The 24,765-nt window shown below is 53.6% G+C and overlaps 9 protein-coding genes and 1 non-coding gene across 10 annotated transcripts; 5 read left to right on the forward strand and 5 right to left on the reverse strand.

Annotated features, from left to right (window-relative positions):
* Nucleotides 1–1,811: 1,811 nt before the first annotated feature.
* Nucleotides 1,812–2,324, reverse strand: RHO25_010708 (uncharacterized protein; the record flags this gene model as incomplete). Its single annotated transcript, XM_023602391.1, has 1 exon — nucleotides 1,812–2,324. The coding sequence occupies one exon, from the start codon at nucleotides 2,322–2,324 to the stop codon at nucleotides 1,812–1,814; it is 513 nt and encodes a 170-aa protein (XP_023450872.1).
* A 399-nt stretch (nucleotides 2,325–2,723) lies between these two features.
* Nucleotides 2,724–4,348, forward strand: RHO25_010709 (uncharacterized protein; the record flags this gene model as incomplete). The annotated part of the gene is made up of 2 exons (XM_023602390.2): nucleotides 2,724–4,078; nucleotides 4,129–4,348. The coding sequence occupies 2 exons, from the start codon at nucleotides 2,724–2,726 to the stop codon at nucleotides 4,346–4,348; spliced, it is 1,575 nt and encodes a 524-aa protein (XP_023450873.1).
* A 1,164-nt stretch (nucleotides 4,349–5,512) lies between these two features.
* RHO25_010710 (uncharacterized protein) lies at nucleotides 5,513–7,060 on the forward strand (the record flags this gene model as incomplete). Its single annotated transcript, XM_065603311.1, has 2 exons — nucleotides 5,513–6,849; nucleotides 7,012–7,060. 2 exons carry the CDS (start codon nucleotides 5,513–5,515, stop codon nucleotides 7,058–7,060), a joined length of 1,386 nt encoding a protein of 461 aa, XP_065459383.1.
* Nucleotides 7,061–11,004: 3,944 nt separating this feature from the next.
* RHO25_010711 (uncharacterized protein) lies at nucleotides 11,005–11,714 on the forward strand (the record flags this gene model as incomplete). The annotated part of the gene is made up of 3 exons (XM_065603312.1): nucleotides 11,005–11,192; nucleotides 11,310–11,502; nucleotides 11,556–11,714. The coding sequence occupies 3 exons, from the start codon at nucleotides 11,005–11,007 to the stop codon at nucleotides 11,712–11,714; spliced, it is 540 nt and encodes a 179-aa protein (XP_065459384.1).
* A 1,499-nt stretch (nucleotides 11,715–13,213) lies between these two features.
* RHO25_010712 lies at nucleotides 13,214–13,343 on the reverse strand. The gene has a single exon. It is a non-coding gene; the product is annotated as a tRNA-Cys (tRNA).
* Nucleotides 13,344–14,373: 1,030 nt separating this feature from the next.
* On the forward strand, nucleotides 14,374–15,614 carry RHO25_010713 (uncharacterized protein; the record flags this gene model as incomplete). Its single annotated transcript, XM_023602388.2, has 2 exons — nucleotides 14,374–14,638; nucleotides 14,695–15,614. The coding sequence occupies 2 exons, from the start codon at nucleotides 14,374–14,376 to the stop codon at nucleotides 15,612–15,614; spliced, it is 1,185 nt and encodes a 394-aa protein (XP_023451393.1).
* A 1,474-nt stretch (nucleotides 15,615–17,088) lies between these two features.
* Nucleotides 17,089–19,023, forward strand: RHO25_010714 (uncharacterized protein; the record flags this gene model as incomplete). The annotated part of the gene is made up of 1 exon (XM_023602387.2): nucleotides 17,089–19,023. The coding sequence occupies one exon, from the start codon at nucleotides 17,089–17,091 to the stop codon at nucleotides 19,021–19,023; it is 1,935 nt and encodes a 644-aa protein (XP_023451392.1).
* A 131-nt stretch (nucleotides 19,024–19,154) lies between these two features.
* Nucleotides 19,155–19,781, reverse strand: RHO25_010715 (uncharacterized protein; the record flags this gene model as incomplete). The annotated part of the gene is made up of 1 exon (XM_065603313.1): nucleotides 19,155–19,781. The coding sequence occupies one exon, from the start codon at nucleotides 19,779–19,781 to the stop codon at nucleotides 19,155–19,157; it is 627 nt and encodes a 208-aa protein (XP_065459385.1).
* Nucleotides 19,782–20,077: 296 nt separating this feature from the next.
* Nucleotides 20,078–20,698, reverse strand: RHO25_010716 (uncharacterized protein; the record flags this gene model as incomplete). Its single annotated transcript, XM_023602386.1, has 1 exon — nucleotides 20,078–20,698. One exon carries the CDS (start codon nucleotides 20,696–20,698, stop codon nucleotides 20,078–20,080), a length of 621 nt encoding a protein of 206 aa, XP_023451391.1.
* Nucleotides 20,699–21,472: 774 nt separating this feature from the next.
* Nucleotides 21,473–24,346, reverse strand: RHO25_010717 (uncharacterized protein; the record flags this gene model as incomplete). The annotated part of the gene is made up of 1 exon (XM_023602385.2): nucleotides 21,473–24,346. One exon carries the CDS (start codon nucleotides 24,344–24,346, stop codon nucleotides 21,473–21,475), a length of 2,874 nt encoding a protein of 957 aa, XP_023451219.1.
* Between the last annotated feature and the right edge of the window lie 419 nt (nucleotides 24,347–24,765).

Raw genomic sequence — 24,765 nt, forward strand, 5'->3', positions numbered from 1 at the left:
CTGGATGCTGCCTGTGTGGAACGAAGGAGGGAAGTGAGGATTTCAGACTCCGGACGACGTGCTGCCTCTATTTGCTGGTCATTGAATTGTTTCTGCGGATGCGCGCGGCGACCGTTGATCCTTTGCGTTGGTCTCCACAAATGAACTGGTTCGAAATGACCGCATCACAGATCACAACAGCTGCGACGGCGCTTGGCTTTTAGAGTTCGTTGGAGCAATGCTCCCCAGTACGAAATTGGCTTTCCTCACCGTGGCGCTCGAGACACATGCTCACTGATGGTGGTCTGCGTGGTCGTAGTCGTCCCACCAAGCTTCCTGTCGTTGGCGAAGAGCGCGCACTCCGCGGCGGAAATGGGAGCCTCCTACGTGATGTCGCAGCACCAAGCAGCGAGCTGCACGTTGCAGCATGAATAAGCCATTTGTGCAGGATGCGGAACGGGCCTCGTCTTTGCACAAGATCCAGGCAGACTCTTGCTGGTCTTGTTGTGAGCTTCACTTCCTTCGTACGGAACGACTTGAGAGCCAGTGCGTTCCACACCGCAGGGCGTAGTGAAGTGAATGGGTTGGGTCCAGACCTCCGCCGGGAGGTTCTCGAAAATGCGTGTGGAAAAGAATGGCAATGATGACACCGCCCAGAACGTGCGAAAGTCAAAAGAGCTGCAGACGGAGTCGGCGTCGGTTGTGCTCGCCTTCCGTTCCGGTCTGGGGACTTCAACTCTCCGTGCAGCACGCATTGGCAGCTGCCATCCACGTAGATAGTGGACCTCATGTTTTCTCAACCAAAGATCTGCGTGTCTCGCTCTGCTGTTCGTGTCTAGCAACACTACAAGAATACGCGGGGTGTGGAAGACTAGCAGGTACACGTTAGACCATCGCTCAACGTTTGTTGTGATTACAATCGCTATGCAAACTCAAAGTTATGCAATTCCTGATGCTGGCACTTCTATGAAGGTCAATCCATCCTCTGGCATGCATTTCAGCTGCTGGAACCGATTCATCCACAATCCTACAAGTATGAAAGCCTTTAGCGATGTGTTGTTACGAAGTACTCCCCTTACTCATGCTGAATCAGCGGAGAGCCAAGGCACGGCGCATTGGTTTGTGTTGCACCTTGTTGGCGATCGTTCAGCCGCACAGTCCGCATTCCGCACGCTACATAGGGCACGTGTCTGTCCGGCACTCAGCCGTCCGTGACTATTGAACCCTGAGGAGATGACTATGCCCACTCGTCAGATGGCTCCTATAAAGTAACTCCTCACACTGTCTCCTTGGAGAGTCGCATATTAAGGATGAGGAGTGGTGCCACACGCCCGTTCAAGGCCAGTGCCAGGATGTACTTTCCAGCTGTCCTCGGCGAGCGTTGCGAGGGAGTGCTCCAGCATGTCGCTTGCGTGCACACACCAATGTCCTCGACATGTGGACTGAAGGGTCGTCTCAGCAGAGTCCTGTCACTCCTGTGCGCATGGTCTTCTGCACTATGATGATCAATCCAAGCATCTGCAACATAGCGGTGTGATGAAGAGCCCCTGCTGGCTTGTCTGAGCTTCAAATGCTTGCTTCATGCTCGCTCGTATCGTCCCTCGCTAGTAGCCATCTCGAGGCGGGCTGGTGTCTCCTGGCAATCTTCTTGTAGTCGCAATATGTTCGTGTATTGGCTGGCTCCATTGTACACGTCTGTCCCGCCGTGTTGCAATCTGCAACACAGGGGACTTTTCCAATCATGATAGTTCCAAGTGCTCGTGCTGCATGGTAGGACACTGTCCGTGAATTGCGCAGTCCAGACTTGATCCTTCGTTCCATCATCGGCATCATCAGCTGGCGCCCTGCACTCGCCCCTCTAGCTCCTTCGCAATACCAGCCAAGCTATGCAGCAACTGCCTCTGCTGCCTGATTCTCTCCTCCAATTCCTCAATCTCTTCCTCCTGCTCCTCAACCGTCCTGTCCACGTCAGGCAGTCTCTCCACACTCCTTACCGCGTCCCTGACATCGTCTTTTATGCCCTTGACGAAGACATCCTTATCGTCTATCTTGGAGCCCTTCTTCGAGTATCCGAGAAGTGCAGTAGGAAGGTCTTTGGCGTTCAGCGGCTGAAACTCCGGCACGCGATCGTAGGCAGTCGCGATGTCGGTGTGTTCTGCGTCCTGGAGACTGAGGTCGTCGGTCTGAAGTGAGTTTGCATTCTGGTGGGCATCGACGCGTGCGAGGAGCTCGTGAAGTTTCGGAAGCAAGTCGAAGGTGCTTGGGTCAGGAAGGTGCAGTTGAGCGCGTTGTTCCGCAGCGGGCGGCGCGTTGGTCGTCGTCTTGATGGGCTGTTTGAGAGCCATCGTGGGGATCTTCTCAATCACAGGCGATGCGTCAGATAAGTCAGGCGCGCATATTCGCGTTTCCGTTCGGAGATGCTCGTGATTAAAAAGTAAGTAGATGCGGCAAGGCAAGTGACAGCTTTGGCAGTGAATAGCTCCGTGGACCCCTGCAATCGCGCGCCAACCGATGTCATCAAGGCGGCAGGTGGGATGGTGGGGACTTTTCGGAGCGATTGGCAGAAAGCGCTGAGTCGACGTTCAGATTTACCACAACCACAACCACATTGCACTACATTTGGGCTTTTTCACTCAAAAGGTAAGAGTCTCTCCGGAAAACAACAACGGTCCCTGCTCGTCAGCTTGACCCCACACAAAAGAACGCAGCAGTGCTGACAGCAGAGAGAGGGGTCAGCAGCCATCATGGTCCAGGTGAAGCAAAAAGTCGCCCTCATATGCATTGACGGGTGGGGCATTCCCTCCGAGAGCTCGGCTCCAGAGGGAAACGCGATTCTGAATGCAGAGACACCATGGATGGACGAGTTCGCTAAAGAGGGCAGCAAGGAAGCTCAAGGATATACAGAGCTAGAGGCCTCGTCGTTGGCTGTCGGACTGCCCGAAGGGTTGATGGGAAACAGTGAAGTCGGACACTTGAACATTGGTGCGGGCAGAGTCGTATGGCAGGATGTCGTGCGCATCGACCAGACAATCAAGAAGGGCGAGATGAACAAGGTGGAAAACATTGTCAAGAGCTTTACACGTGCGAAGGAGGGCAATGGCCGTCTGCACTTGTGCGGTCTTGTCAGTGACGGCGGTGTCCACTCACACATCAACCATCTGAAGTCTCTCCTGAAGGTCGCAAAGGAAATTGGTGTGCCAAAGGTCTACATACACTTCTTTGGCGATGGGCGCGACACCGACCCCAAGAGCGGCAAGGGACATTTGGAGGACCTGCTCGCTTTCCTCAAGGAAGAACAAATCGGCAAGCTTGCAACCATTGTCGGCCGCTACTACATCATGGACCGTGACAAGCGCTGGGACCGTGTCGAGATTGGTCTCAAGGGTATGGTAGAGGGCGAGGGCGAGGAGACTGATGATCCGGTCGCGACATTCCAAAAACGTTATGATGCTGGCGAGAACGACGAATTCTTGAAGCCAATTATCATCAATGGCAAAGCGGGTCGCATCCAGGACGATGACACAGTCTTCGTCTTCAACTACCGCTCAGATCGCGTTCGCGAATTCGTCCAGCTGCTCGGCGACCAGGACCGCTCACCAAAACCAGACTTCCCATATCCTAAGAACATCAACATCACGACAATGACCCGATACAAGACCGACTTCAATTTGCCGATTGCTTTCGCACCTCAAGTCATGGACAACGTTCTGGCAGACTGGCTGAGCAAGAAGGGCTGCAAGCAGACGCACATCGCAGAGACTGAGAAATTCGCCCACGTCACGTTCTTCTTCAACGGCGGGCAAGAAGTTCAGTATGAGAACGAGGATCGGGAGCTCATCGATTCACCCAAGTCCGTCGCCACGTACGATCAAGCACCAAAGATGAGTGCGATGGGCGTTGCTGAGCGCATGGCCGAGAAGATTGGCGATGGCAAGTACGAATTCGTCATGAACAACTTTGCTCCTCCTGACATGGTGGGCCACACCGGCGTTTATGATGCCGCAGTCATTGGTTGTGCCGAGACTGACAAGGCTATCGGTGTCGTGTATGAGGCTTGCAAGAAACATGGCTATACCCTCTTTATCACAGCTGATCACGGGTGAGTGCGAAATGACGCTACAAGTTGGAAATAATACTGACCGTTTGCAGAAACGCTGAGGAGATGCTCACGGAGGAGAAGACTCCAAAGACTTCGCATACCACGAATAAAGTGCCTTTTGTCATGGCCAATGCGCCAGAAGGATACTCCCTAAAGAAAGAAGACGGCGTCCTTGGTGATGTTGCGCCAACAGTGCTCGACATTATGGGTCTTGACCAGCCCGAGGAGATGACCGGCCACTCACTTCTTCAGCGGAAGCGCAAGGCTTAGACTTGTAAGTTCGACACCAGTCCAAGGGAATTAGAGTCATAAAGAGATCATGAATAGAACATCATCTGTCTGTGCGATTAGCATAGGGCACCGCTGTCTCTGAGAAGTTGTAACCATCTCTGCCAATGAGCTTGACCTGAGGCAGGATTTGCTTTGAGATCTCTAGTGGAGGTAGAACCATTGGCAGAGCTTCCTCCGAGAAGATAGGGGAGTCTGTGCTAATGACCTTGAGCCAGTACAGGACGTGGCTGATGAATGTTGACGGACACTCCGTGAGAGCCACGTGGGTTCGCGACTTGCAAGGCAGAGTGTCTCGCGAACGCTACTCCTCCATCCAACTCTTTCGGTTCGTGTCTGATCTTTGGTGTGCCCAAGAAGCCTCAGCAAGACGCGTACTGTCTCCTGGTTTGTGGAAGAGCGGACAAGCCCACCACCGATCCTGCGGTTATGGGGCTTTTCCTGACACCGAGCGAGAACGCGGCGCTGTGGTATGACGAAAACTGTCCACGTCCGGTGCTGTGAGCGTGCTGGACATTGTCAGCAGCGGAATATAGTTCGACAATCTGGCGTCTACTTTTGCGCCTGAGCATCATGTGGCTGGTTTGTCCCACAACTTTGTAGACATGATATCCACGTCTGACATGGCATCTTCGTGTTTCTCCCACCACTCTCCCATCTGTTCACGCGTCAAGATCAACTATCGCTCACGGCAAACATGTGCCAATTCACTTCTACAAGAGCAGAACGACGGTAAGCTGAGGAAGTGACGCCACGATGAAGTTCGAGATAGGCAGGAGCTACTGCAGGTTACCCGCCACCAGGTAACGCACCTTCGACCTGGTGGAACACATTCCCTCGTGCCCGCTCCTTTGTCCATGACCTCAATCACATTCGCACGCTGCTTACATTTCTCACCTGAGCTGATCTGTTCGCCACCATGACTGTTTGATCGTGGGGCGCTCTTGCTAATTCGGATCCGCACGCGTTCTCATCACACTACCCGAAGCCAAGAAGATCGAGCTTAGTCACGTCGAATAGAGGCACACGAGAAGCGGCAGACTGAGCAGTGTTTGCACGCTCGAATCATCTTCAGGCCGCACCTGGACGCCTGGGCAAAACACAGCCTCCTCTGCTGCCTTCACGGGTCAAGAGTCACGCGACAACATGTCGTCGTTCGTCAAAGATGTATTCGACGTGGGCCGGCGCGCCGCTGTCGATGTTTTGGAGAGCGCCAGCATCAACCACGACGCTCCTCACAGCCCCGAAGTACCCGAAGAACTACGCGCATTCATGCCTGATCTATTCGACCGTTTTCCGATCGTCTGGCCATGGACCAAGTCTATACCAGTAGATCCAGCTTTGGACACCGTTTGGATCCTGGACAACACAGCTTTCAGGACTCCGCAGCCTGGTGATAAAAGACCAGATCTCGCTAAACCCAAGAGTACAAAGGATACGAAGCCCTCGAGGGTGTCTGTAGATGGTGGTAGACCTGAGTCGGTTCGCGGTGGCAGTGGATGGGAGGTGGAGTTCGTGGCGTGCTACTTCTTGAAGAATTCGGGACGAGACCTATCTCGCGTTGTAGCTGGAATCGCCCACGAACTTCAAATCAGCGACGACGATATCGCCACCAAGAAGCGCATTGCAGAGCGTGTGCAACCGTTTGTGGATACTATCCTACCCAAACGAACATTGCGCATCTCTATCGATGACAAGGAGCAGCAGACCCTCGGACCTTCTGGCTACAGTGGAATCTCCTCTGGTCTGCACCAGCTACACTTTTCGCCGGATGGACAGATGTCCCCTTTTGTTAGCAACGCCGTGAATGTGCCGCCACCTTTCTCTCTGCCGGCTGTTACGATACCTGCCGAGGAACGTGGCTGGGCTGTTATATCCGATATCGATGATACCATCAAGATCACCCAGACGCCGTCTCCGCTCGGCATCCTGCACAGCACTTTCATCGTCGAGGACCCTAACCCAGTCCCGGGCATGCCGGCTTTGTATGCGCACATTCAGGCGACTCTACAAATGCCGCCCTTCTTTTACCTTTCGGCTTCACCTTACAACCTATATCCTTTCCTGCGCCGGTTCCGCGAGGCCCATTACCCACAGGGAACCATCATCCTCCGAGACGCCTCTTGGCAGAACCTCGGTGGCTTGATTGCATCCCTTAATCAGAATACACAGGAGTACAAGGTCGACCGCATGGTCAAGATCCACTCCTGGTTTCCTCATCGACGAATGGTCTGCATTGGCGACAGCACGCAGAAGGATCCCGAGAGCTATGGCGAAATCGCGAGGAAGTTTCCCGGCTGGATTCGAGCCATCTATATTCGGCGCGTACAGGGGATCGCGGAAATGGACGAAAAGGACAAGAACAGCAATGAGCGATTCCAGAAGGCTTTCGAGGGATTGGATCCTAGCTTATGGCATGTCTTTGAAGATCCTGCGGAACTGGCCGAGCGAGTCGATGTCCTTCAGCACCAGCAGGGACGTTAGTGAGTATTGCTCCGGGCGGGCCTACTTGATCTTCTGTTGCAGCTTGATGCGTTCTATTGTTCCGGCTTTGGTCGCTGCGCTGCGTTGTGCTGCATTTCGCATCGCTCGATTTTTTTGACCAGTACTGGGGGCACCACAGAACGCTAACGGGAATTCGACAGTATTCATGACGGACCGGAATTGAATGTCTTGAAGACTTGGTCGTGGTAGTGATGTGGTTGGCTTAGGGAGTTCCGTAACTGTGGATGTTATGCATGTGGACCACAGGCTTGCGGAGTCACGATACACGAAGATATACCCTTTCTTATCATTCGTCTAATTTCATCTCTCGGTTCGCTTCTCCTCAGTATCCTTCCCCATCGATCCCGTCATCGTTTCCTCGCTGTCGAGTGTACTCGTCCGAGCAGATGTTTCGGGCTTTGTTGCAAGAGCGAGTTGCATGCGTCGCAGCGAAAGCCACGTTCACGAACTTCCGATATTTTGTGAAAGTCGATAAATCGAGTATTTCATCACAACACTCGCAGATCGCGGCCAAATGACGCGAGAACTGGTGAAAATATTTCCAATGAGCCAAAGAAGAGAAACTTGAAGTATGAAGCACCGAGAACACACATTGTCGTCGCTACACCGCCGTCCCACAGGTTGTTGCGGACGTAACCCTAAGACTTCACAGCGGAGCCTGACTTGGCTCCGACGACAATGCATTGCACCGCACACCTCATAACAAGCAGTATCGCACGCGCAATAACAAAGAGCTATAGTGCATCGTTCCCAGGTACGAGCATTGATGTTGCCCTGCATACGATCTATTCGAAGCACCAAATCACATTCGACCAAGATATCTGCGCACGTAACCCTAACCTCTCAGCGCGGCAATTCCTACCTCTCACTTTCTTCACCATGCAGAACGAGCACCGCATGAGAAGAACATGAACTAGAGTGGTAGGGTTCTTGGTCCAATTGTATGAAGACTGTCGGATAGAACATGGAAAGGGTAGGATGTTTTCATGTGAAAGACTGCTCGTATGCATGCTGTGCATACGAGACGAACGAAGATGTGCAGCGCAGCACCGCTGGCTAGTCTAGCACCGCAAGGGTGAGGGCTTGATAAACACACCGCCCCCACTTTGTTGTGTGAAGTCCGTAAGGTGTCGGAGTTTCGGAAATGTTTGGTGATATGCGTTTGCTGCTGGGAGCGTGGCATGCTTGCATTGGAGAACTTTGGTGTCACGATGTTGTAGGATGTTCAGTGGTTGCATGATCTGCAAGCGGTGCCGAGGAGGAACTTCGGGACGACGTCGTGGCATGCAACCTCTGGATCGTCGCATGAAATTCAGCCAGTTGGCATCTCGGTGGGAAGAGGACTCGAATGATAGCCAGAATATACACGACTACGCGCTGTGGTTGTGTTTTTCCAACTTCTGTTCTGCTCCAAGGATTCACTTGGCAGAACCCACTTTTTATAGCGTCCGTGCGTCGGCCCAAAACAGTAAGTCAGCGAAACCTGTACCGGTGAGCTGAAACGAATTGCGGCGATGAATCTTCTCGTCGAGAAGACAACAGAGAGCTGTGTGTAGTCGTGTCGGAAGGCTCGGAGACCGAAAAACGGCCTCCGAAGCGCAAAAGCTCCCCTCCGCCCAAAAACGCATTGGCGACCATTTCCGCCATAAATACCATCAACAAATGGCAAAAAAGGACGGCAACAATGCGAAGCTTACCGAACAGAAGTAGACACTGCTGTTGCAAGTCTCCGGAACCCGGGAACCTGCGCGATGGACAAATATGCAAAAAGTCATAGCTTGAAGAAGCTCCCCACCCTTCTTAATGTTAGCAATTGTTCGTAACAACGACTACCGTGCGGGATGTCTCACTGGATCGAACAAGTGACCTTCCAGCAGGCCACCTGTAATGGCATGTCCGCGCCAGCGGGCATGTCACAGGGGGGCTGCGAAAAGGGCGCGAAGTGAAGAGACAGGTTCTACGATGAAAATGCACCGCTCAGCTTCACGATCCGAACAATTTTTTGCATGTAGCGCATACAAACATGTCTCTTGGAGATTGAAGTTCCCAAGTCCCTTAGCGGGCAACAACATTGAGGAGGAGAAGGAAGGAGTTGTCGTTCATCGATAGGCAACAACAGCCCAGACAGCTCGCCGCAGGCGCAAAGAAAGAGCTCCACGCAGTGGCCCCCGGAGGGTCCTCGAAGAGCCGCCGGGGAGGCAATTGACAAGTACTACTCAAAACTTGACGTGAACGTCTTCAAATGCGTCAATATGCATCGTCAGCCTGCGTCGGCCACTTGCACTGCGCGTCAGGATCGCGTCTTCCGAACCCAGCATGAACATCGACACGAACACCACCCTGCACTTCCGACATATCGCGATATCGTGACGCAAGCGAGCACGTACCATGGAACTCGCCGCCAATGCGCGTTCCCGCAATGTCTCCCTAAACGCGTCTCGGACTCGTCGGAGCAGCTTGATGAACACGCGAAATCCGCAAAACGCCGCCTGAAAATGTTTACGCAGTGCGATTGCGAACAGCAAGTGGATTGGGACGCATCAGCATCGCCTGGAAGAGACGGTACACGGGAAGCGCTCCATGAGCAGCTGCGATATACCCTCGTTTTGCGTTCAGAAGCACCAAATGCACGCCTATGCCAGTAGTGCTCGGATCGCTCTACAGTGTCGCCAACGGTGTCGGCAGAATCGCAATCCTGATGACCTGTTTGAGGTTGGTGCGGGACGCGGACATGCCACCGGTGGCCTGCTGCAGGGCTCGTGCAACAACCCGGTGAACATGGTCCACCTGGACCTGTCACTACAGATGCCAAAAGCCGGGACACATGCAACACAGGTGATCAGGACGAACAGGTTTGAATCGGCTGCTTTCCCAATTGCTCAGCGAGCTGTATCTACCACACCGAGTCGCCGGTGGCAGTGTCTCGATTACAAGTCGTTGCTCACCAGCAGGTTTGCGAATTCTTTTCCTCTTGGCGAAGAATCTGACTGTCGTTGATCGAAGCCTTCCAAATTTCATAGGGTTCCGCTGCAACGCGTTTGCAGCACACGCCCTTGACCGTCACGCAGCTCGTTAGTGCAGGGAGCCTCTTCTGCGCAGAGATGGCCGTTTGCTTCGCTAGTATACGTACAACATGTCAGGAACAGTCGCCCCAGGACGAATGGAGCATTTGCCGGTAGCAGCAGAGGCGACAACACGACTTTCAACGCAGCCACGGCAGCTCAACCACGATAAGCGTCGAATTACCAACACATAAAGTCATTGATCGATTGCAGAAACGAACGGACTTTACCAAGCGCAGCAGCTCAGGTTGAACTGCATGTTGTGTTTGTGATCACAGTTTTCGTTCACCGGCAAAGATCCGCTGAACATGGCAGCCCGCAGTGACGCATCGATATCTCGTTTACCATCTACTTGCAAAGGGTTACAGCGACGCGCGCTTCCCGTGTGAGCGAAGCTAGGGCCGGGTGCAGCCATGAAGCATCTTTGCACAGTACCAGCACACTCGCGACTTTTCAACATTGAACGCAGAGCTCGAGGTACCAGGGTTGCTGGGCCCCGGACTCCCTCATTCATGTTGACACCTGCAGGAATTGTCTCCTACCACCGCGCTCGCGCTATCGGGGGACGCATCGGTGCACCCACAAACGCTACATGTTGAATCGCATGAGCGTGACCTTGCTGCGAGGTGCCATGTGCAGGCCGGGACTGAAGTGGCCTGCATTGGCCGTGCTCATGCAGCAATGGTGGAATATCCGTTCGGCGATGATGGCCCGACTTGACGCTGGCTTGCGTAGTCGACCACCAGTGCTGTTTGACGAGGTGATCTCGCACCTACCCGCCAGTGAAAACGCTTTTCTCCAGAGACACGGAGCATCTCCTGGAAACAGCATGCAATCACCAGGTTCATGGGCAGTGGCAAAACAACACATGCAGCTCCTCCGGTAAGGAAGAGCCGAGCCAGCGTTTTCTGTTCTTCTTCGCCTTCAGTTGCAGCAGGCCCATATCTTCATCGATCACTGGCATCTGCTTCGTTCGGTGCACTTGTCAGACTTTTTTTCCTGCACCACATCTCACACAGCTTCATCGATATCCAACGCTCCACCTTCCACGCTCCCACAGCCCACTCCATCATGTCGGCCGTTGCTGGCAGAACCGATGTCCCCGACACCGAATTGTTCGAGAAGGCTCTCCAGCTCATCGATGATCGCCGTGACAACAAGTTCCCAGTCATCTCGATGCCGAAGGATGCCAAGCGTACTTCCTACCTCGACCACGAGCTGAAGACTTTGTTGATCGGTATCATGTCTGCCGGACTCTGGTAAAGAATCCCCATTGAACATCCATCTCCCATGCACACGAACCACATCATCCCTCATCGCCTCGCAATTTCCAGAAACAAAAGCGGCACTTTCAGCTAACGAAAGTCGGTCATCAGGGGAGACCTACGTGATCTCACAGCCACCCCGAGGCGCCATCTTTTGCCCGATCCCGCCGACGTACCGACCGCATACCGTATCTCGAAGCACTGGATCGGCTGGCCAAATGACGAGACTAAGGATGGCATCATGGGTCATGCTCTGAGCCAGCAGACCAATGTCCTCGCTGACCTTGCCTTCACGCGACTCATCGTGAGTCGAGCCACCAGTCGTTGCCATTTACCATCGACTAATCTCTACTACAGTATCAAGCCAACAAGACAGCCGCCAAAGCTCACTTCGAACTCTTGAAGAAGGCACAGGCCAAGAAGATTGAGAAGGCTGAGAAGGCTGAGCAGCAGGCCAGATCGTTGAGAACATATCCCACCTTTCCCGGCTTGCTCAATCCATTGACGGCGGCGTAGAGAGATTGCTGCGGGCAAATGCATCGGCTACCAGCAGCTAGAAGCATATGGATGCTAATGCAGATCTTTCAGAGGACAGGCGGTCAACGCGAGCTCTTGCAGAGTGGCAGCGGGATTGAAAGCGGCTGATCACGGAATGTCGATCTTTGTGACTGCTGTCGGCAACTTGCATGATGTATAGTAGTCTATGAGACTACCAAAGGACGCCCTCGAGGACGCCATGGCATCGAAGATGAACTGGAGATGTCAGGGCAGGTGGCCCCATGCTAGGGACCAGCGGATATCCTGTTTCTTTGTTGAGCACACACGCGATAATGCAGTTCCACGAGGGTCTCGTCATTGGGGATCATGGGGTCATCTTCTCTCCTTCGAGTGGCAAGCTCCGAATTGTCAGTATGATGAATGCTCGTATGGGCGGTTGCATATGCCAAGATATATCTTGCACCTATTGCAAGACACAGAGAGCCAAGCTGGGAGCTTGAGTGGCAGAGAGAATGCAATGAAACACCGATATCTGGAATCAGCCAGTGTCCAGAACGGCCGGAACTTGCATGTCTGGTAGATGTCGCGCCAGGAACGAAGCCCTGATGCAGTCAAGACCATAGATATGTGACGGATACTTTTTCGCGGCAGTCCGTAGTAGCGCAGCAGGACCTAGGAATCCAGACTCAGAGATCATGCAGTTCCCCGACGGCACAAATGCGGCAAAGGCTGGCGACACGCTTGCGCGGTCCCTATGAGTGGCTGTCCTTCGTGCAGTCGGTACGGTCGTAGCGATGCACAGCCATTGAAGATCGCACAATGGAAGGCAACGACACTTTCTGCTGGTTCACGGGCCAACACCCGCCTGGCTCTTGACGCTCTGGGTATTGCAAATGCCCACATGGCTCGAGTGATTTCGGAACAGGCTTTACACCATGGCGGGGCGTCGTAGCACAATGCACATGGCACAACCGTTGTACGCCCGCTGACATTCTGCCGCGAGGCCTTCTTCAGCGTATCCCCGAGCCTGTGCTACCTACTATTTTGACCCGTTCCGAATCCTCATGTAACTAGCCGTGCCGTTCAGAAGTCTTGAGATGTGCGGTGAACACTGCCGCCTTGTATTGCAATGACGAGAGATTATACAGCTTTGAAAGGAGCTCGGACTTGTAGACGTTCGAGAAACGGTACCGGAAGAAGATGTCGGCACCTTGCTGAGGCAGAAGAAGGTCGATAGGATGTTGGTTTAGGGACTGCACTGCAACAGTCGCCCGGTCTGGGGTCAAGGGGTCCCACCAGTGCAAAGATTGTCCAATCACATTCTTTACTTCTTCTTGACCAGGCTTGGCGCTTGTACGACCCCCAGCTCAGCTGCATTATTGCAGTTCCGAATTGTTGCTGAGCGAGCAATTGGCTCCTGGAGCCCAAAAATATTTCGCTTCACCTGAAACCGCCTTTTCAACCCTTTCCACCACAGATGCCATCAACGAATGGCAAAAAGAATGGCAGTAATGCCAAGCTCCCCACCTGGATCGAACAAGTGACCTGTTCGCGGTTAGTTGATACTAGGTGGGCGGTGACAGGTGTGTGCACGAACCTTAGGATGATTGCGGACTGCAATCCCACGCTCTACCACTGAGCTAGAGCTATGAAATTGTAAGCATTTGTTCCGAGAGACGCCTTGCTTGGTCCAGACTTACGAGCAACTCTATTGGATGAGCTCATTCCGCAAATCGCGTATATAATGACCCAAATCTTGCCCTTGGAGCTAGCAGTAAAGCTTGGAACGTGATTGGACATGCTAGGGCATGGTGGAGCTCGGAGGTACCGAAGACGGGCCCTGAGTCGCCAGGTCCTGTCAGACCGCGTTTTCGTTCTGTATTATTGACGTGGTCGGGACCTCGTTCGTATCGTCGTTGCTGATGTTCGATGGGCCAGTCTAATGAGGTTGTGGTGATCATGCCCAATGGCCGGTTTGAAGTCTGGATGGAGGCTTGGCATGGCCATCTCCAGTTATACATACTCTAGAGTCAAGAACAGCAAAGGAGACTTCATCGCGGACATGTGGAGGACTGCCGGGGTGCGTCAAGAGCTGGCTTGAGAATGTCTGGACGTGCGACAAAGTGCTCGAATTCTGTGTGCCCAGTAAACCGAATGCCATAGTCCGGGAGATACGTCCTCACGCGCCGGGTCCTCAAGTTGCTGTGTTCGAGAACCGGACTGTACTGCTCCAAACTCTGGATGTGTTGTGTATGTCTCGTGGTTGGTCCCTGGGATGTTTGATGCTCCGTCTCAGGCCACAACGGCTCCGGCTTCAGCAAGTTCTGGTTGACCGCTGACGTCCATGTCGTCGCAAATATACACTCAATGGAAGACCCGATATATGCCCAGAAGTCCAGACGCGCTCATGCGAGTGGCCGAAGTACGAATCTCTGTTCTATTGGTGGTGCTAGTTAGCGTCGGGCTGCATGCCCCACTTTCTCGAAGCTGAGAACCGGTCGCCATGCCTTCAACACGAGCTGAGAACCACCAACACTCCTCACACCACCACCCGCGCCGACCAGATAAACGCCCGCACCGCCGCCCGGTATCGCCGCTCGCTGCCTCCTTGCAACATTTCATTCGTGTCGTCGACGACTGTCGCATTCGTATACAATTCCCCACCCCGCCGCCCAGGATGGCGCAACCAGCGCAAGCGCAAGCCCAAGTCCAGCCTTGCAGGTACAAGACTGGCAAGACGCTCGGAGCCGGCTCGTACAGTGTCGTGAAAGAATGTGTGCATATCGATACGGGAAGATACTTTGCAGCCAAGGTCATCAATAAGCGACTCATGGCGGGGAGAGAGCATATGGTTAGAAACGAGATTGCCGTGCTGAAGAGGGTGTCGATGGGACATCAGAACATTTTGACACTGGTGGATTACTTTGAAACCATGAACAATTGTAGGCGGGCACTGACAAGAGCTATCAGTGCCAGGAAGCTGACTAGGGTTGCACAGTATATCTTGTGACAGATCTTGCTCTCGGTGGTGAGCTGTTCGATCGCATATGCCGTAAAGGCTCATACTACGAATCTGATGCCGCCGACCTCATTCGAGCGACCCTTTCCGCTGTGGCCTATCTGCACGACCATGGCATTGTACACCGCGATCTGAAGCCGGAGAATTTACTGTTCCGCACACCCGAGGACAATGCAGACTTGCTCATCGCGGACTTTGGTCTGTCGAGAATTATGGATGAAGAGCAATTCCATGTACTGACCACAACCTGCGGAACCCCGGGATACATGGCGCCGGAGATTTTCAAAAAGAGCGGCCACGGAAAGCCAGTAGATGTCTGGGCGATTGGCGTCATTACATACTTCTTGCTATGCGGATACACACCCTTTGATCGGGATAGCAACCTGGAAGAGATGCAGGCCATCTTGGTCGCGGACTACAGTTTTACACCTCTCGAATATTGGCGTGGCGTTAGCTCAACTGCCAGGCAGTTCATCAAGCGTTGTCTGACTATCGATCCGACCAAACGCATGACGGCGCACGAGGCACTCTCCCACGAATGGATTGCTGGACCAGACAGCGGACGTGGAGAAGAAGATTTGTTGCCGACTGTCAAGAAGAACTTCAATGCCAGACGCACTCTTCACAAAGCCATTGATACCGTTAGGGCGATCAATCAGCTTCGTGCAGGTGGCATGGGCATGATGGATGGCGCCCTGGCCTTGAACCCGGATCGTATGAAGCCAAAGGATGAGGATGTAGACATGCAGGATGCTGGTCAAGGCGCCGAAGTAATAGTCGATCCCCGAGGGAATGCCAAAGGACAGACGTATGAGCAGATTGAAGAGCAACAGCGTAGAACACAGCAGACCATAGCTGGATTATGGCAGAAGAAGGGGCAAGGTCAGAGAGCTGCATAGAGGTGAAAAGACGTACATTGTGGCAGTGTAATGGAGGGGCTGAGTGAGACTTACTGGACGCACCACGTGGGTTGCGAATAGCCCGAGCCGGGTTTGCCTCGAAGTTGAAGACCACGTGCTGCAGTTCCTGGTGCTGAATCAGCGTGGCCGCCTTTTGCGATACCCGCACTTGCGATTGCAGTTTCCGAATCGCCGAGAGACTGTGTCTGCAGCTTCAGCCAGCATAAAGAAGACGATGAGAACGATACGACAGATCCGAGCGGACGGAAGGTGACGTGCAATGTTCAAGGTCTAAAGTCCGGCACCACTTGGCTACGAATCATCAACGGAATTGCTGCTCTGGTATGGAGCACTCGCAGTCGCTCTCTGGCTTGATGGTTCGATGCCTTGTGCTATTACACCGACAGCTAACACTGTAGTTTCTCTTTCGTCCCGTAGATCTTCATTTAACGGCTGAGACATGAGATTTTATTGCCTTATCCATCAGTCAACATTATAGCGGCTTCTAGGTGCTGGGGCGCTACCGAAAGGAGCAATAGGGACTGTGATGGGAGCCCCGATGCGGCCAGGTACTAGAGGTTCACCCCCTGGCCGGACTGTCAGCTTGGCTAATGTCGGCATGGTGCTGGCAAGGGAGATGTTTGCGGAGTCTGAATTTCCGCGTTGCTGTTCGTTGCTTCAGCTATACAAACACACATTGTTGACCTCTGTGACCAGATCACCGGCCTCGCGCGAATTACTCTGCCTGCGACAAAAGAAAATTCACAGCATACTGCGGCATAACTTCATGCCTTGCAATTGATCAAAAAGCCGCCAGGGTTGAAGTTGACCAGCCCAAGACCGATCGCTCCGACATGACGCCGCGCACCACTTCTTGTACTGGTACCTCTCTTAACCTCAAGGAGCTTTTCCTCTTTGCACCCCATTACACCGAAGACTAAAGAGGCCAAAGTCGACCGGTTCCTATGCTCTAGCGGCCAAGGGATCAACAGAATGACGAACGAGAATGCCGCGCAGATCTACACACGCGAATTGTCGCGTTTGATCGCCACCATCGACATTAGAAGCCTTTCGTGCTGAACGCGTCTTGACGAGGCAGCAGAAGGCCTCGTAGATGGCGGGAGAATGCTTGTCAGATGGAGAGAACCGGGCACACCGGTGGTTCTCCCCAGACATATCTCCAGCCTGGGGAAGTGCGGACTTGGCTCACTTCGCACCACACGTCGCCATCGTGCATCGCGCGATCACCGAAGGCCCACCTACCTGGACAGATCCTTACTAGTCAGGGCCATCACGCAGAAAGCGCCGTGCGTGAGCGGCATTGTCTTTGACCTAATGGCATAGGAAAGTTCCGAAGTGACACTCATACATGCACAGAAGGTGAGTTATATGCTGTTGAGACCTCAATAGGTTGTCGCTTTTCTCCTCACTGCGACCTTCCACTCGTTCTTGACCCCATAGTCACTCCTTCAATATGCGGTCTACCACCACCGCAGCAGCAGTCCTTGCCGCTGCCCCTCTGGCTTATGGGTGGAACTTGCCCAACGTGTTCAAGCGCCAGAACGATCAATGCGATACCATCACTACGGAAGAGATCAAGAATCTGCCAAATAATGCGCTGTTCACTCGATGGAGGTCACAGAGCCACTTCATTGCTCCAGCAGGTTGGATGAACGATCCCGCCGGTTTCATGTACGACCCTGTTCGAGACGAGTACCATGGCCACTACCAATGGCACCCTAACCACATCAACTGGGGTAACATCAGTTGGGGAGGTGCTGTTAGCAAGGACTTGATCAACTGGGAAGACCAAGGTGGTTGGCGGGATGCAGAGGCTCTCGCTCTCGGACCTACTGGAAACGGTAGCCACGATGGCTTGGGAATCTTCTCTGGCTCTGCTCTGTCTGTTAACCTTCAAGGTGAACAGGATGGCACGCTGCTCCTGTTCTACACTGGAGCACAGTTCCTGCCAACAAAGTGGCTGTTCCCGTACACACGTGGCACTGAGTCCCAGTCCATGGCTCTCAGCACTGACGGAGGCAAGACTTGGGAGAGGCTTGAGAACAACCCAGTCATCAATGCCTCTACTAACGAGCCACCAATGAATTGGGACCTGACTGGTTTCCGTGACCCATTCATCGAGCCTAACCCGGAGCTCGATGCCCTTCGCGGCGTTGAGAAGCACTTCTATTCCGTCTGGGGTTCTGGTATCAAGGGTGTCGGTCCACGTATGCCTCTGTGGGCCGCTCCAGCTAATGACCTGACCAACTGGACTTTCCTTGGCTCTCTTTGGGAGCCAGCTCAGAACACATCGCTTGGACCAATTCTCAGCACTGGTCAGTATGCTTACAACTTTGAGCTGTCGGGCTTCTTCCGCCTCAAGGACCGTGCTGGAGAGGATCACTGGTACACCAACATGGGTACTGAGGGTGGAGGTGGTCCGGACGTTCCCTTCCATACCAACGCTCAATGGCAGCTCTGGAACGAGGGCGAAGTTGTTCGTCGCCAGAACGGCAGCGTCGAGTTCATCCCTACCATCGGTGGCGCTGGCGATTGGGGTTTGGGTTATGCAGCAACCAGCTTCAACGACACCAAGAACAACAGGCGTGTGCAGTATGCCTGGATAAAGGAGGACAATCTTGGTGACCAAGCTTTGTTCTCTGCTCCTCAGCAAGGTTTCCAAGGTGCTCTCACTATCCCGCGTGAGCTCTTTGTTCACGAGGTTGACGGAGTTACCAACACGACCGAACTTACTGAGGCCAAGTTCGTAACAGTCAAGAACGGCACGGCTTTCACCCTGGGCGTTCGACCAGTCGAGGACGTCGCCGACGGTCTTCGTGAGGTCGCAGCATACTCTGACTTCGCCCCCAGGACCTACGACAGATCCACTATTCTCCAATCGAACACCACATCGCACGTCAACATCAAGGCAACAGTAAAGAACGCCACAGGACCAGTAGGCCTCACAATCGGCGCCTCTCCCGACGGAGAAGAATTCACAAACATCATCTACGAGCCCTCCAACTACACAATCCTCGTCGACCGCCGCCAAAGCACAACCATGGACCTCTTCAACCGCGAGACCATCACCGGCTATTTTCAACCCTACAAGCTCCTCAGCACCAACGAAACCGAAGAAATTTCCTTCGACGTCTGGGTTGATGGCTCCGCAGTGGAAATCTACGTCAACGAGCGTTTCGCTCTTTCGGCGAGAATTTATCCTAGCAAGACTTGCTCGACGGGATGGGGTGTGTTTGTGGGAGAGGATTCGGAGGCGGAGTTCGGAAAGGTTGAGGCCTGGGATGGAACGAAGAATGTTTGGCCCCAGAGACCGGCAAATAGCTCGAGTGAGTTGGTGATTGATACACCCGAGGAGACGAATAATGGGGCTTGGTGGATTGGGAATTAGAGGGGTTGTCGATGTAGAGGCAGAGCTGCTGAGAAAATGTCATCTACGTTGTAAAATGAAGAGAGGGAGGAATGTAATGAGCATCTGACAAAGTAGCAAAGTGTATTCTGGCATGAGCTATAAAGCAAGCATTACCACTTCACCGGAAGCGGCCCACCCTCATCGAAAATCTCTGCCGGTGACATATCTTCGATCTGCTTAGGAGGCATATGATCACGAGCTTGCTTCAGAACACGAGACTCGCTGACCACCTTCGTCATCTCCGGATCTTGGGACGAGTTGAGGAACCACTTTGTCTTATCTAGAAGAGGCCACTCGATTGGAAAACCACCACGCTCCAAGAGAAACTCCAGCATCTTGGCTTGTTTATCATAACATGCTCTCCACGCGAGAGGCTTCTTGACACCCAGGATACCTTCCTCGGGTAATCCACTCCGTTCGAGTAGGACGAGCTTGTCTTCAACCTCTTCTACTGAGCCAAAACGAGGTTCGTTTGCTGTGTCCTGGCGATATGTTTTGAACACTGCCTTCACGGCTTGAACTTGAGGCTCTTCGATTGGATATATCTTCTTGTACCATGATGCAGTCATATAGCTGAAAGGATCTTGGAATCGCACGTTTTCCAAATCGCGGTCGCTCGGGTCATCATTGTTCTGGACGCAAAGGTCTAACAAATTGTCAAGGTATTGCTCCCAAGTGATATGGCCGCTCCAGTACTCCAGCCAGTTTTTGTGCAATGGTGTCGTGTTGAAGGGCATTGCGCCTGGAATCGATGCAGATATGCTAATGCGATTGATGTGTATAATACATGAATTAACGTGAACCGAAACAAAGCCAGACAGAGCTGGAGAGACAGTTTTACACAAGGCTGAAGGAAGAAGCACCGCCTTGAGCACTGCCACAGCCAAGCCTTTGAACTTCGACATTACCTTGTGGGCGGCCTCATTCGCCTATATAATCAAGGCAACCTCCTTTTCTGCCTTTGCCTGACACAAGCAGTCTTGTCTCCTCCCATTACAGTACCAACCACACACCCCATTCCACTCAACCATGCCTACATTCCCACCACACCAACAACCACCACGCCGCTTGCAAATATCATTTTCCACACCCCATAACTTCCCACTCCCCTTTCCGCACCACTCTCTGCTTGTCCCGTTTCTGTCGGCCTCGCCGTTCCCGTCTCCTCTGTAGCAGTTGCAGTCCTCGTCCCCGTCACCATCGTCTCACTAACCATTGTCGTCCTCACCCCACCGATCCCACTCCTCGTCTCACTAGCAGTCAAAATGCCCGCCGTAGCCGCCGTCCCCGTCAAACTCGCAAAACTCGTCAAAGCCGCATATGTTCGACATTCACTACTCGCTCCATAAAGCGCTTCATTCTCGCCCGTAAGTGTCGTGCAAATTACCAATTGACCTAATGTAGAAGATGAGGCAGTAGGGATCGCTGTGGGACTGTTGGGAGAAATGTAGCTGGTTTGGTCGGAGGGGTCGACGACTTGGATGGGGTTGTCGTTGTTGTTTGTGTCGGTCACGTTTTGTTCTTGGATTTGGTTGATGTCGGTTTGGAGTTGAGGGATGGCGATGGCTTGGTGTTCTTGGGCGAGGGCGGTTGTTGACTGGAAGAAGAGGTAGTTGGTCGCGAGGAAGACGGCGGGTTTGATGTGAGGATGCATTTTGCGTTGCCGTTGGCGAAAGGCTGTCCGCTGCCCCGTCGGTGGCTTGGTCCTTCTCTGGCCTAGGTGAGCCGTTTACTTTGCGAAGTCGGTTCTGCCGCGTATGTGATGAAGTCAAGTGAAGGAAAGAACGCGGTCGCCTACATCGTGCACGGTGTTTCGAATGAAGTCACAAGAATTTCCCGCCAACTCAGATGACCTTCCCGCAAAGTGACTGGAGGAGATTGCAAATGCGTCGTCACCCTCCAGCATACCATGTCGTGCGGGAAGTCAAAATCTTGGAAACAAGCTTGGTGTACACCGCCAGGTTCATACCAGAACGTGGAGAAACGACCAGGATCTATTCTTTTGCCAAAGCTGTCACAGTCACAAGTAAGCTTTTCGAAACAACACTGTGGTAGCGACGAGGCACAGCACGACAGCACGAGAGCGAAGTGAAACCTGGGAAACATATGATGATGTCAGTGTTGTATTGTATACAAGCTGTATGTCCATATCCATATCAAATTCTTGCATATGGATGGTATGAAGAACATCACCTTTCCTTATCGTTTCGTGAAGATAACAATGATCGGTAGTAACACAATGCAAAACAATGTTGCCGCCCGCGATTCGCGGTCATGGCTGGGGGGAATCATCTTGCTGCTCCGTGGATCCCACGTGTTAAAGAATAAAAAAGAAGCCCGAGTTCCAATCCAGGTCCCCTGCAACGCCCCAATGCCGCGTTACGTTCATACCGTGCCCCCTTCTGTGCATTTTGTTGTTTTTAGTCATCTACAGTCTTCCATGTCTGGCTTTGAAGATGGCGACCTTGTCATCATAAAACAAGATCTCCCTGAGCCTCAGTCTAGCAGCGTGTCTGCCGAACTCGGCGCCATCGGCCTCGGAATCAGTGTCGTCGTCAATGTCGTCTTCGTCGCTCTCGGTCTCTTCTTCTGCTTCATCGTCGAGGTCTTCGACTTCATCCTCATCGTCCGCATCGTCATCTTCGTCATCGTCTTCATCGGCATCGCTTGGGACAGCGTCAGGATCGACGAAGCCTGAGGGCAGAACATCCCATTCGCTCTTAAGAGCATCCTCCTTACGGTTTTCGAGAATCTCGAAGCACTTGTTCGCGATACCCATGTAGCACAGCTCGACTTCCGATCTCAGCGCGACGATGTCCACAATTTGCAGCGCAAGCTCACGTGGGTCCACGTTGGGTCCTGAGACGTGATTTGCCAAGAATGGAAGGTACAAGGACCGCAGCTGAGGGACGCTAGGCAGGTGCTGGAGGAAGAAATGCCAGTCGCGGTAGTCGATGGCCATACCGAGCTCTCGCAGCGCTGGCATCTTTCCGCTGCAAACAAAGGCCAGAATATCGCGAGACAATATCCATCGTCGCCATCTGTTGGAGTTGGTTGGCATTCCGTCCACGCCCTTTTCGGAACTGTCGATTAGCAACTTCTTGATGCTGTTGCGATGTCTCCTAAGCGGACCGCGATATATTGCCTCCACAGCGACAGGTGAATTGTAGCTTCGAGCTTCCTGCAAGAAGAGCACTTCCAGGCTGTTTGGCGCAAGAGTTTCTTTCAGGAAACTTACAAGTGCAGGCGAAACAGTGTTGGTATGCACCTTCCTGAGGTTGAGATGGTAGACAAGATCTGCGTCGGGCAGTGAAGGCTTGCCGCCCTTCTTGGGTGAAGGGGCTGCTGTTCGTCGTGGTGTTGGATACACAGGCGACTTGGGCGTTGGCGCGAACTGCTTTCGAAGCGTCTTCCATAACTGCTCATGATTGCCACAATGCAGAAGTGTCAGTGATGTCAGAGTAGTCCAGTTGATAGCCTTTTGAAGGACCGGGACTGAGATGGGCACCCTCTCCAGTTCCAGGCTTTCCAACTTGAGCACGTTCTCGAGCCAGGGCTGCTGTACATCTTCCAGTGAGTCCAGTGTGACCGGCTCCTGGTCGAGTAGGGACATGTTTGTCGGCTCGGTCGTAGGTGCAATAGCTTGTAGCGCAGTCTCTATTGCAGGATCACTGCTCGGTTCTGATTGCAGCTCGTGCGATGAATCCACGTGCAATGGTGTCGTCTCATCAGTCATAACCATGGAGTCCTCATCCGCTGTTTCAGCGATGACATCGCCTAGACTCGCGATGCCAGCAGTTTGGGTCAAAGCAGAAGGCATCTCGGCCGAGGCGGTCACAGGTGACTCCGGAATCGTCGCGCTCGCGCTCGTTCTACTCGATGTTCGTCGGTGGCGCCTCCGCTCAGGCAAAACGATTCTCGGCTTGCGCATGTCGCACACGAAACCAGTCAGAATGCCCATGACGCCGCCCAATCGTTTTTCTCCAATTGTGAGAGATCCAGCTGTGGGATAGTCGGGATCGACCTGACGCAACTGCTCGCCTTCCCACACCGTAACCCAGTCCTTTGTCATTGCGTGTCTCGCGATGCCCACACGCAGTTCACGTAGCTTGTCAAGCGACTTGCCGATCAGCACAGCCATCTCGTCCAGATATGCCAGCTCGTCAATGTCCAGCACGCTCAAGCTTTTTAATGCTGGAAGTACGGAAAAGTTGGGATGCTCGACTCGATCTAGTGCAGCGGGATGCATTTGAGGTGTCGGGATTGGTCCAGGAATCGCGGTGTGAAACTGCGAGGCGTGCATCGTGTTGACGTTGATGGGCGGTGGTGGAGGAGGCATCGGAGTCGCGACCTCGGCAAGTCTGAGGGAGTTGTTATGCCATCTCACCCAGACCTTCTCCAGCTTGCACGGATTCTGCTCTGTGGCCCGATCCCCTAGTGAGGAGAGAGCGAGCCAAACGTCGCGGAGGACGCCCGTCGGCATGTCCCAGATGAATGTCTCGAGCGATCGCATGCGTGCTACAGCCAGCGCAACCAAGGTCCCAAGCATCTTTCCACCCTCTTTTGTGATCAGATACTCTTGTACCCAGTCTGCCGGCCCATTGCCGAGCGAGAACTTTTTGGTGAAGTGCGCATAGTGGTTACCTCTTCTCCTCCTTATCGCCATCTCTGTCGCTTTTCCCTCCGTTATGCTGAACCTGTTGCTTTGCGCATGCGCCCGTTGCTCGGGCGCCTCACCGAACACCTCCTCCGCCATGACCAGCGTTGACAGTCCATATGTGAGAGCATCGACGCCCGACCTGTTGTCAGACTGTGTACTGCTGTCCGGCCAAACGATGTCAAAGCGCGAGTAGATGTGCGGAATCGTGAGCTCGTGAAGAGCACTGTGGCAGAGCGCGAGAGAGGTCAGGTCGTTGGTGTGGGTCACCTCCTTGACGATGTCCTTGAGGATGTCCAGCGGCAGGTCGAGCAGCTTCAGCGGCTTCTTCCTAGGTTTCTCAATCGCTACCGCCTCCTTCCCCTTGCCTTTGAACAGGCGACTGGAGCGCAGCCGGGGACTGGGAAGCTCGATCTCGTGGCCGTCATCGTGAAGGCGGGTGCCGATGTGCTTCGCGTCTTTGAGAGTGATGTCAGGCGACGACGCGTTCACTGGGAGAGGCGACATGCTGCTGGTGGCCTTTGGGATCTGCGATGAAGCAGTGACGGCGAAGTGGCCATGGCGGACGTCGTCCTCATATGCGGCTGGGGTAGAGACTTCAGTGCTGGGACCGGCTGTTGTAGCCGTTGCCGGTAGCGTGTCCATCTGCTGGCCTGCTCCTGCTCTTCGTTCGCGTTGCGAGCAGGTTCCTTAAGACGCCGTACGTTGCTGTCGGTGATTCTGCTTCCCCGCCGACTCTACTGGCTCCGCCGTCACGCACTCGGCCGGCTCGAGGTTCTGCGGAGCATGTGCGCCGCCCGCTCACGTCGCGACTCGGCTTTCCCACACGCGCGCGTTCGGAGGGCGGAGGATTGTCGGGGGGTGGTGACACGTCAACGCAGTGGCGGGGCGAGCGAGTGCTGGTGCTAGCGATGGTATTGCGCCAGCAGTGGCAGGAAACTGCAAGATGGTGCTAGTGCTGCTGGATGGTGGACGCCCGCTGGGTGACCACCGACCGGGATCGTTGCACTGCTAGACCTTAATCGGAGGTTAGAGATGCTGTCTCCACCTCCTCTCTGCCAATA

Source organism: Cercospora beticola, chromosome 7 (genome assembly GCF_033473495.1).
Source record: "Cercospora beticola chromosome 7, complete sequence".
Lineage (NCBI taxonomy): Eukaryota > Fungi > Ascomycota > Dothideomycetes > Mycosphaerellales > Mycosphaerellaceae > Cercospora > Cercospora beticola.